This window comes from Podarcis filfolensis (genome assembly GCF_964270895.1).
Source record: "Podarcis filfolensis genome assembly, chromosome: 6".
NCBI classification, from domain to species: domain Eukaryota; kingdom Metazoa; phylum Chordata; class Lepidosauria; order Squamata; family Lacertidae; genus Podarcis; species Podarcis filfolensis.
The window spans coordinates 80,398,181-80,410,219 of record NC_139609.1 but is presented as its reverse complement, the minus strand read 5'-3'; the positions used below and the strand labels follow the sequence as shown (position 1 = coordinate 80,410,219).

Sequence of the window (12,039 nt, the reverse complement as noted above, 5' to 3'; positions counted from 1 at the left end):
GGACTGATGGCTCTGAGCCACTACAGATTAACTGCAATGAACTGGTAGTGAAACTTCCAGATTCTGAACTGAAAATCTTTTGCTGGAATTCCTCTCTGGATTAACACACCCTGCCTCACACCACCCCATCCATATTCTACTAAAATGTCTGGCCTTTGATTTCTGAAAGCCAGCAGATTCAAGGCAGGATTGAATCAAATGGATTGAAAACGACATCACCCACACATGACAGAGGTAGGAGGTGGTACAAAAAACTTTTGCAATTGCACAAATAACTTTTTTTGGGGGAGGGGGAAGGAGCCCTCCATTCCCCCCAAGAGGAACCCAACAATTACCGAACACATTGTGGTACTGCATTAGATGAGTGTGTAGGGAGGGGGCTGTGTATGTAAGAAGGGAATGGGGTGCCCTAGCTGCCTACCCTACTGCAGGCTGCAACAATTTGTTACAGGTCCTACTGCCTAGCAGAAATCCATTTAAGTTATTTTGCTCATAAGTGCATTGATGCAATGCAACAGTATAGCTGCTGGGCTTTGGAGGGGATCCCGCGTCTTTACATGGTTTATGACGTCACACACGTGCAGGGAACGTCAATCTCCCGCTGATCCCGACGTTTCCATCGACTTAAGAAAAGCCCTTCTCTCCCCTCCCCACCCCTCCCCTTCTTCCTTATCTTTGCAGCTGCCAGAATCACCACCTGACGGACGTGTTCCAGGTGTAAGAAACGGGCAAGAGCGAAAGGCGGAGCGAGGAAGGTGAGTAAGTACCATGCTGCTACTAATGAGGGTTTAAATATTTATTATTTAAATAAAAAATAAAAAAGCTAAAGACACAGAATTCGACGCATGCGCCCTCGAAGACTCGCCTCGCCAGGCGCATAGATACTAGAAAAAACGTTAGAGCAACTCATCGATTGGGGAGGAAAGACCCCAAAAGAGCCTAACGCCTCCAGCCACGCTGTGGAAACTAGAATTAGAAATAAACGAAGGAATCGGTATGTTTTTGCATGGCTGGGATTAGGTGGCGAGCATAGTTGCCTTCCTGCCTCCAAACAAAAGGAAAAAAGGGAAAAACAGAAGATTATGCTCATTTCAAACTTAGGTTGCAACTTACTTTCTTTTTTAAAATGTGATTTCTGCCCAATTTGTGGCTCTCCCCCGAGGCATTCCGTGTACAGCATGTTAACGCAGAGGCTAGTTTGGATCCTCAGCCTCCCTTTATACAACCCACCGCTGTCTGGCGTCGCAAGCACACAAAAGCACAGCCCACTTTATCACTTATTTACTTCACTTCTTGATCGTTAAAAAAAACCACACACCCCAAACCAAAAAAATGCTCAAAGCGGGTGACGAAAAGATTAAAAACACCCCAACTAGAATCGAGGAGAAAACTCCGCAACCCTCACTTCGCAAACATACAAAGAACTAAAACGGATTAAAATTACCTCCGCTTCCTAAGCGCTTTTTAAACCAAATAACGCTTTTAAGCGGAGCACCGCGGAAGGCGCCGCCCTCCGCGTCGTTCTCAAGTGGCAGGGAGTTCCGCAGCGCCCCAAATGGCCCGAGTTTCCTCAAATGCTCCGCCGCAGCACAAGCCTCTTTTGCGGTTTTATTTGGGGTGGGGGGAGAGAAAAAGAACGCGGGACAGAATTTTTTTTTATTTTTTAAGGCCCATGCGGACCCTCTGGGGGGCGAGTGTGAGGGACGCACACACGGAGAGAGCGAGAGGAGGTTTTGAGACAGGAGTCGCGCTCACTTCCGGTTTCCGGTTGGGAGGCGGGGCAAGGAAGAGAGAGTGACAGGATGTTGCGCGTCCGGGTCACGAGCGACTTCCTGGCTGGCGAAAGTGGCCGCGGCGGTTGCAGGTCTGTGGTCCAGGGTGGGAGGCGAAGAGGAGGAGAAGGGGCAGTTGCTGCCGCCGCCAGCACCGCCGGGTTCTCGCGCTGCGCCTCGCGAGATTTCGAAGGGAGGGCAGAAGAGTCGGTGGGTACCGCTTCGCGACAGCGGGCGGGGGGCGGGGTTGGGGGCCGAAGGAGGACTGGGAAGCCTCTTGGGGAGAGGAGGGGGGCCCTCAGGCGACCCCCGGCTGTGGGGGCGAAGGGGAAGGCGGCGGCGGCGGGTGAGGGGGGGTTGTCTTCCTACTTCGCCCGTACTTCTCCCCCCCTCGGGCGGGTTCTCTTCCCGGGGTCCCCGGGTCCCTTCTCGTACTTAGCGAAGGGAGCCTGTGAGGATTTCCGAGGTCTTCGTTTGTTCGCCCACCCTTCTCTCTCTCACACACACACCCGCCCAGTTGAGGAAGGACTAGGCAGATGGTCACCCCCTGCAGTTGCATTTTTTACGCTGGCCTTCCTCCTAGGTTGAAGGATGTGTGTGTGTGTGTGTGTATATATATATATATATATATATATATATATATAGGTTTAAGGATGTGTATGTGTGTGCGTGTGTATAGGTTTAAGGATGTATGTGTGTGTATATATATATATATATATGTATATATATATATATATATATATATGTGTGTGTGTGTGTGTGTGTGTGTTTATATGTACATACACACACACGAAAACCAGCCCCCCTCTCTCTATATAATGGGGTTAGAGGCTGGTTTTGTTCGTTTAAATCTACCCCCCTCCCCTGCCACACAAAACGTGCCTCTGTTCTGAGCGCTGTTTTTGGCCTTGCACCTTGGAAGCAGCTTAGGCTTGGGCTGATGGAGAACCGTGGCCGAAAAGTAAGGAGCATAGTGGTGCTTTCTTTCTGGGATTGCATTCCATGCCTGTCTCTCAGGTCAGGTTGTGCAAGGGACCAGGGGCCTATTTGTAGCTGGGGCGCACATCCATTGTAAGGACTGTGACCTTTGCAGGGTTGGTTTTTACCCCCCCCCCCCCCGGGGATGGGGACCTTTCCTTAGGAGTGAGGATCACCTTGCAGTTCTTTCCAAAATAGCTTGAAGGTGTTTATTGGTCACTTCATTGTTAGGCACTGACTTTCTGCTGGAAGAATTAAGTAATACGCAGGGGCACAGGGCTTGTGATGTGAAAAGTTTCCAAAGATTACTCTCTTGATGTTTTTAAATTCCTCTTTCTTTGTCTTTTTTATATTATTTGGGACAGTTTTCTGTTGCGGGACAGCCATATATATTCAGCTCATGGTCCACAATCTAAATGAAGACTTAATTTAGAAAAGGGTGTACAATAATCTTAGAAAGTGAGGGGCTCAAAACTATACAGTGGTACCTCTGGTTAAGAACTTAATTCGTTCCAGAGGTCCGTTCTTAACCTGAAACTGTTCTTAACCTGAGGTACCACTTTAGCCCAAGGGGCCTCCCACTGCCACTGCGCAGCCACCACACAATTTCTGTTCTCATCCTGAAGCAATGTTCTTAACCCAAGGTACTATTTCTGGGTTAGCAGAGTCTGTAACCTGAAGTGTCTGTAACCTGAAGTGTCTGTAACCCGAGGTACCACTGTACTAGTAATGTGGGAATTTCCAAGGCTTTCCGCCTGTATTTTTTGTACAGATTCTGCATGCTTAAGTGTTTGCCAAAGGAGTCAGAAGCTAACACCCTGTTTATAGTGTTCTGCATTGTAGTAGTCTATAGTGATAAGAAGAGATAAGCCTGAGACTGGAGAAAGCACAGGTGCCTAGCTCAGTAAGAATGGCTTCTGGTAGCTGAAAACTTGGAAGTTTGTCTGGTGTGATGTTGGGCTAAATTCTGTGATCTGTAAATACATTTTCAAAAATCTGTCTTGTCTGTAAGCTTCCAGAAATAAAACATTTAATACCCATTTAACTTTACACAGTGAATAGGCCTCCTGCAAACTGTCTTTAGTTTAGTCTCTTCAGAGTCAGGGCTCTGGCATTTACATCTGAAGGTGTTAGTAAGCTACTTTGCAGGAACTGAACATATACAGATGGTAAGTCATAATTAGGATGGAAAAGAGATGCAAATATTATACATTTTTCCAAAAGAATGTAGTTGATTCCAACACCTCTTAGTCTAGTGTTGCAGGCTGCAATTCTACCTAGAACAACGTCCAAGTGAACTCAGTGTGATTTTTTTCTATAGAGGAGTGTGCCTCACATTACAGGGTAAAGCTCCTTCAGAACCACTGGTAGACAAAGCTGAACAATTTGGCATTTGATCAGGCACTATGTGGAACTGCTTTTTCTTATGAGCAATAATGTTAATTTCCACATATGATTGGTTTCGAAGTTGTGGATGATTTCACATAAGCAGGAAAATTGTTGTAGGAGTTGACTGTTCAAATTACACAGGCCTTCATTTTATTAGCCATTAAAGAAAAATGCCTAGTGTAGTATTCGGCTTATCCCATGTAGAGGGCTGAGTTGCATCCTTTTTCGTCATTTATTACTTGGGTGATGAATTTGAATAGCAGAGTGTCACATTGCAGTAAGATTACATCAAGTTCTCTAGTTAAAGGGACCTACCAAACAAAACTTTCTCTAGGCTTTGTAGAATTGACTTACCGGTACTTATCAGTTCTGATCCCTAACTTAGTGAAACACCATTAACTCTTGGTTGCTAAAAACCTGGCAAGATAAAATTCCTCCCAAATGTTCAAAGAGTTTTACATATACCACACCAGTAATCCTTATAACAACTATTTAAGGTAAGTGGGGGTTCCCCCAATGTTGCACATCCGGCGATGAGACCAAGCATGAGTTTCTTGCCTAAGGCCACCTAAGTAAGTTCATAGTAGAAGGCACAATTTGAACTGGAGGCTTTCTGATTCACAGTTCTGTCACTAGGCCAGTATGCTACAGTAGCAGTCATTGTTACTTTTGTTTTGGACCCCCCCTTTTTCTTTTTTCTTTTCTTTAATCCTTCCCTCCTCCTGGTTTCTTTTTATTTCTTTGTATAAATTCCTTGTGAGACACTTGCCTCATAGTTTCCCAAGGCTTATTAATTCACAACTACAAAAAAGATGTTGGGAAAGGTCCAGAAACAGGCAACCAAAATTATTAAAGGGATGAAGCCGCTCCCCTGTGAGGAAAGTTTGCAGCATTTGGGACTTGTTAGTTTTGGGAAAATACAAGTAAAAGTGACGTAATAGAGACGTTAATACTAATTATGCATGGTGTGGAGAAAGTGGAAAGTGGAAGTTTCTCTGTCTCATAACATGAGAATTTGTGAACATCTCAGGAAACTAAACATTGGAAGATTCAGGAAAGGTAAAAGGATACTTCTTCACACAGTGCATAGTTGAACTGAAATTCACTCGCTTCCAGAGGAGGCAGTGGTGGCTGTGAACTTGGATGGCTTTAAAAGAGGGTTAGATAAGTTTGTGGAGGGTAAGGCTATCGGCGGCTGCTAGCCATGATGGCTATGCTCTGCTGCCACAGTGAGAGGCAGCATGTCTCTTAACACCAGCTTCTGGGAATTGCAGGTGGACAGAGCGCTGTTGCGCTCACATCTTTATAAGCTTCCCACAGGCGTCTGGTTGGCCACTGTGGGAACAGAATGCTAGACTACACTGGCTTTGATTCAGCAGGCTCTTACAATAGTAAAGTAGGGTGAGAGATGACAGATTTTAGTAGTAATGGTAAGTGATTTGTGTCTTCTTTTCTTTCAGAAGACTCTGCAGCACTATCTTACATTGCCGCCTCCTCCTCCCCAGCCTGCCTCACTGTAGCCATGAAAGAGATGAGGTAGCCGCCCTTGAGCGTGCTAGATTCTAACTTCAGATGGATGCAAAATATAAAGACGATGTATTTAGGAAGTATGTACAGTTTCATGAATCCAAATTGAATACCTCTGACAAGAAGCAGCACTCAGTTAGTGATGAGTGTCTACAAGTGACAGCTTCAACCTTACTCTGTTTTCCCAAGATTGATCCCTTCTACAGATTCCGGCTGATAAAATTTTATGAGATAGTTGAAAATTCACTTAGGTCCTTGAAATCTTCAAGTTTGCGTGCACTCCAAAATGCATTTGGCGTTCTGGAATCAGTTGGAGTTAATCTTTTTCTTTACCCTTGGAAGAAGGAATTCAAAAATATAAAGGTAAGAGTGTGCAAATATGTCTTTTGTAATCTAAATATTTGTGCTTTCAACTCTTAAAAGGGCGTCTGTTCTATCTGTAAGGTGGTGTGTAGCACTCAAATTTATTCCAAAGATTAAAAAATAAATGCAAGGCGAAAGTCTGGTTGCTTTTATAAATGCCTTTAGGGCAGTTGTGCCCAGACTTCATGTCCTTTGTTCAGACCAGTTAATCTTTATTGTAATTTAGGATGCAAAGTAGATTTTCACCTGAAATCACGATTCAAGAAAGCTTACCCTGTGAGCTTCAGTTGGGTTGGAATTTGGCTTTAAGTTTTGTTACTATAACCCTGATTTCTGCATTCAGCCTTGCCAATTCCTATCCTCGAGTTCAGCAAATATTTTCATTGCATTTTATTTTAGAATCACCTCATTATTCTAAATGAATAACTTCAGTGCAATTCCTCAATGTACATTTCTCACCCACTTCCCTAGTGCTCTCCATACTGTGGCCTGTAAGGAAAATAATGAAAAGTTCAGTCATGAAATGTAAAGTTAGAAAGAATAAATAATGAGAGTTTGGTATTGGTCTCTTTTTACCTACCCACCCACCCAGGAAAGTTATTCTAGCCTGAATTTTTAATTCTTTGCACTAATAGTTTCTTAATGAATAGTATAGATGGTGTGTCCCTGTATGGTAGGAAGCCTAAAGGTCAGCTACTGTATTTACAGCATGAGCTGGGAAAATCTTGATCCATCAGATGTTATTGGACTATAGCTCCCATCAACCATTGCCACAGGAATGATGGGAGTTGTGACCCTTCAGATGTTGGACCACAGGTTCCTCATTCTGATTTACATGGTTGAAAAATCCTCTACACCTGACCCATTGGATTCCTGTAGCCTTGATGCTGGTGTTCAAGAAGAAGAATTGTACACAGCCATTTCCAGGGCTTGTGTATATAAATCTGGTGTTGCTTCCCATAATCTAAGCTAATGTATAAATTGCTTTTCTAGTCCTAGTAACAGTGTTTTAGATCCTGATTCCAATTTATTCTCTGTATCTCCCCTTCCTTTTTAAAATATCTTTTAGTGTTTGGAGCAGTTAAGGATTCTATCTAGCAATACTGGTAATGATTCTAGCAAATATATCAACACCAAAACATTAGTACAGTTTAACTATAAATCTTTACAATTTCACTGACTGGTTTTAGCAAAACATGCATTTTCTGTACCCATCCCATCATTTCAGTTCCTCCATGATTTCCTAGCTACCAAAAATATCCAGTTGTCCCACCCCATTACACCTGATACAGTTCTCTATGGTAGATTAAAACAAAGTATACTATCGTGGAAGATGGGAGAACTTTTGACTTAAGAATACCTTTGGGTCACAGATTCACCCTCTGCCTGGTTTAATCTTTACTGGAGCATCATACTCAACTGTAGAAGTTGAATCAGAGATCAGTTGGTATGGTAAAATTCTCTGGTGAATGTATTGCCACGGGGTGGTATTCATCTATTGTCTCCTGCCAACACAAGGATTTCTGTTTGCCCAACAGAACTTTCCCTGCCTGCTCCAAATCTCCTATGGAGGGTTGGGAATCCCTAGAACATATTTAGGGGCTACACTGAGGGAGGAAAGACCTGTTGCACAAGCAGGAATCCGTATGCTGACATTACCACAATGTAGCCGTGCTTTGGATGCAACCAATTGAAATTAATTTGCCTTAGTGTGCTCAAGTGGATTGTGCATAGAATTATTCTGAATTTTAGCACCAAACCCTGTTTTTTGAAAGTGTATGACCCCCTCATGTGGTTATAACCAGTGCTTTTCCCCCTAAAAATGTTTAGGGGTACTCTCATTTTGACTTAAGAAAATCACCATTTTGTCATTCAAATTGAGGAAAATAAATACAGTAAATGGACAAAAGTACAAAGATTTACAAAATGTTTAGGGGTATGCATCCCCCTGCGTCCCCCCCCCAGAAAAAAAGCACTAGTTATAACATATCTACACTATTTCAGAATTACATCTGAGCACTTGGTTGAATACTATGTTTACCATTTTTTTTCCTCTTTCCCATCTTCAGACTTACACAGGACCTTTTGTTTATTATGTAAAGTCTACAATACCAGATGAGGATATAAGACAGATACTTAACTCAATGGGATACATCCAAGAACTTGGAACTATGTATAAACTCAAAGACATGGTTGATACCCTCCAGGTAAAGATGGTATCATTTGAACTTTTCTTGGCCAAATTAGAGTGTGAACAATTGATTGAAATTCATTTGCAAGTGAAAGATAAAGGTTACACAGAACTTGATATTGTAAATGAAAGAAAGAATAGCAGTGATGTCCGAGGCTGCTCAGATGCCTTGAAGCGTCGTGCAGAATGCAAAGAAAATCTAAACACTTCCATGTCACGAATGGTACTTCAGAAATCTGCAAGTGAGAGAGGCTGTAAAGATTACTTCAAACCCAAAGTTAGCAAAGCTTCTAAATCAGTGGATGCCTATGATAGTTACTTGGAAAATAAGAAGCCACCTTTGATGACATCCTTGAGTCTCAGAAAAGAACCCATTTTGGTTGATACTGAAGATGACATTAAAGATGAAATAATTCGTCCTTCGCCATCCCTCCTTGCCATGTCAAGTTCTCCGCATGGATGTTCCGATGAATATTTGCCAGTTTCATCCCATACCAACGGCATATTAAGAACGGGTATTCCATACAGTACTTACTATTCCCCTCAAGATGATTTAGATTTATATACTGACTCTGATTCTAGAAGTATGTTCAAGAGACAAGAACCCACTAAACATGATGTATGGCTGCTAAAGAACGATGCCAACCCGACTTACCATAAACGTACACATCTAGCCAAAGATACCACTTCCCTTAAGTGCCAAAACTGTGGATTATCTTGCGGCACCTCCATTTGCCAAAAGTGCGACAACTTGCTCATCTGCAGGCAGGAATATCCACCAATGAAGCAGAGCAGCTATTCACTCAAAACTCTTGCAAGTGAAGGCATATCTTCTGGGTCAGTGATAAGGGAGAAGCCTCAGTACATGTTGCAGACTCAAGACCGAGTGTCTCAGTACGGTTCAAAATCGAAGCCTTCAGGCTCTTCACGCTGTGGATTTTGCAACAGACCAGGAGCTACAAACACATGCACTTTTTGTTCAAAAGTTTCCTGCGATCCTTGCCTCACTGCTTACTATTATGATCCCTGCTGTCGAAAAAGTGAGCTTCATAGGTTCTTGCCAAACAATCAGTTAAACTATAAATCAAACCAGCTACCACACATGGTTTATAGATAGACCTTTATTTTTATCTTCTGTTTTTTGGAAATCCTATAATTTGGGACAAAAGGGCTAAAAACACAAAACATTCTGATGTTGCTAGAAGTATCCTACTGACCTCTTAGGAGAAATAAAAAAGTAGACATGCCCTAACATTGGACATATACATCTTAACATAGTGCCAGTCTTCAATGATGTGACTTTACAAATGTTGTCTATTCAATAATTGACACTGCTGCTACTGTTTTAGGTGACTCTTAGCTGCTTTTCCATTCTAGATGGGAGAGAGGAGCAATTTTTTCCTTTTTTTTTAGAAGCAGGCAGGCATTGCAATTCATTTTTTTCTAAAGACATCATATGTCTGTGCTTTGTGGCTGTCACACTGCCTCATCCACATAACACAGCACCAGAGTAGTAACTAGAAAGATGACCAAGAAACTAAGAACAGCATTTTCAGTGAATTGTGAAATTGTCTGTTTTGGTAACTTGCACGGAATATTCCTTTGTGTTTGCCAAAAAAGTGATTTTTTTTATTTAAAAAAAGGAAAATTAATAGCATTACTTAAGCTCCAAAAGGCAAAATCACCATGGCATCTATTCCTTGTGTCTCTTCTACTTTTCCTTCACCATCTCAAGCATATAAAATCAAATTCTAAACTGAATATTTGCTTTATTTTTCGGTGTTGCCAATACACCTTGTGTGTGTGGTTGTTTTTTTAACTGTTCTAGTATTAAGAAGTGAATCAGTATGTGTTACGTTACGCCTGGAGTGTTCCCAATGAATTATGATCAGATTCACCTTCTGTTGCACATGTATCAAATCCAGTTGTTTCTACTGTAAATAGGTGATTTGGAAGCAGATTATTTTTAAATAAATATATTCAGTATGTTGTGGTTTTTTAAAAATATATATATATAAGGTCCTGTAAATGAAGTCTCTGGGTTATTTTTTCAGGTAACATTATTTTTTCCTTGTACTGTATTTCACCTACAGCTTATTACAGCTGTTGTGGTAGACAGGTGTCCCTCAAATCCATTAGTCTCTTTGCTTCTTTCACCTGGTTTGAAATTCTGCCTCTGGAGCTTTGTCAGAGAGAGGTGGGCAAGTCACTTGGCTCCAACCGTTTCATGCAGAAGTGAAGCTTTTCCCCTTGTGATGATTTTTAGCCACAACAAGGATGTAGAAGATTCGGCTATGCATACATGCTTTCTCCCATCCATGCTCACAGGAGTGAGTTTGCATAAAGTACACAGCCACAGCGCACTAGAAATAATGATGGTTAAAATAACAGGGATTGCACCATTCCCAGCCAACTGAAATTTCTTAAGCCACAAAGGATATCAAACTGTCCTTTTTAAATAACTCGCCCTTTATGTTTAATTGCTATTCCATTGCATTGAGTTTTGAACTTTGTGGCAGATTACATTTGACCTTAAAACTGTTAATTTTTAAGAGCGTGGTTGTTGATTCTAAGACTTGCAGTCCTTTCACCCTTTCTGTGACAGAAGCTTACATGAATAGCCAGTGTGTGGCAGGGGTGGGGGTGGCAGAAACATAAAGGGATTAAACACATTGTAGATTTGGTGAAATTCTTCTGTTGTGATTGAGAATCAAATACACTGTCTCACATGATCTTTCTGGAATGTTGCCAACAGCAAAGCGTTACCAAGAAAAGAATACATGGTTGAGAAAAGTAGAAATGAGATTATTGCGATGGCATACTACTGCATTCAGCGTTTTATTTTCTTTGCAGGCAAGTATTAGCTTGCTGACTGGGAAGGTCCGTGTAAAATCATTGCTTAAGTGAACGATGAAGGTTTTCATAATCTTAGATGGATTTTTTTTTTAGAAGCATATATTCATATACCTGTAGATAAAATGTGTATATAATGCCAAATTTGAAATAATTTTACTCTTTCTAAAGTATCAGCCTGTAGAGTTCATTTTGATGTGTTCCGTTTCTGCTCAGCCTCTTCCAAGTACCATGCCTGTCTTTACTTGGCTGCTATACTGTACAGCTTCTAGTTCCTCTCTTGTTCAGGTTCCATACTGCTACTCACATGACACTAAATGAACAAAAACTGTGATGCCACGTAATTTATACAGTGAACCTAGCAGGGACTAATTATATTGCTTTAAAAGAGAAAAAAACAGTCCTGTGTACATATTTGTCATGGAATACCTGTGGTATTTAACAGTGTTAAATTGCAAGTGATACCATGCAAACTATACTTTTATGTGTATCTTACTGTATGAGGTTGCTGTGATTGAGACAGTAAAATATATGTTAATTTAAAATGCAGCTGCTTGGCATCTGATTTGTTAAACATCTGAATTTCTGTGTTATGATTTGTAAAGAAGCACATCGCTCTCCTAAAAGCTTGATTTTTGGGGGAGTGGGGATTTAAACATTGAGCTCATTTTTGTGGAGGGATTGTAGCACATACCGTAATGGCCAACCGCTTCACAATCCAGGTTATGCTTGCCTTCACCACAGTCTGAGGTTGTGTATTAATCCTATTTTCAGCTAAAGCTGGAAGATTTTTGATGCTCCTCCCTACATCTCAGCAAAGCCAGCCCCATGGTATTTGAACCTAGACAGGAGAGGGGATTCTCCTAATAAGCATTGGCAGTGGAAATCCTTTGCAAGGATTTATACTTACGAAATGGGGCTTTCTTCCCTCTCCTCCCCATGTGTCCCCTGGAACGGGTTTGGGGT

The 12,039-nt window shown here is 41.7% G+C and overlaps 1 protein-coding gene across 9 annotated transcripts; it reads left to right on the top strand.

The window, feature by feature from the left end:
* Positions 1–604: 604 nt before the first annotated feature.
* SPATA2 (spermatogenesis associated 2) lies at positions 605–11,618 on the top strand. 9 transcript variants are annotated; one of them, XM_083618809.1, is made up of 4 exons: positions 633–755; positions 1,669–1,864; positions 5,603–6,029; positions 8,099–11,618. In XM_083618809.1, exons 3-4 carry the CDS (start codon positions 5,712–5,714, stop codon positions 9,335–9,337), a joined length of 1,557 nt encoding a protein of 518 aa, XP_083474935.1. In that variant the 5' UTR covers positions 633–755; positions 1,669–1,864; positions 5,603–5,711; the 3' UTR covers positions 9,338–11,618. The 9 variants fall into 9 exon arrangements, with proteins under 9 accessions (XP_083474932.1, XP_083474935.1, XP_083474934.1 ...); XM_083618808.1 differs by having other exon boundaries at positions 5,600–6,029; XM_083618806.1 differs by lacking the exon at positions 1,669–1,864 and having other exon boundaries at positions 605–755; positions 5,600–6,029.
* Positions 11,619–12,039: the final 421 nt, after the last annotated feature.

Bases quoted from the DNA above. Each gene is read 5' to 3' on its own strand.
- SPATA2 (XM_083618806.1), top strand. From the start codon at position 5,712: ATGGATGCAAAATATAAAGACGATGTATTTAGGAAGTATGTACAGTTT. The intron at 6,030-8,098 runs GTAAGAGTGTGC...TCCCATCTTCAG, and splicing joins AGGAATTCAAAAATATAAAG to ACTTACACAGGACCTTTTGT.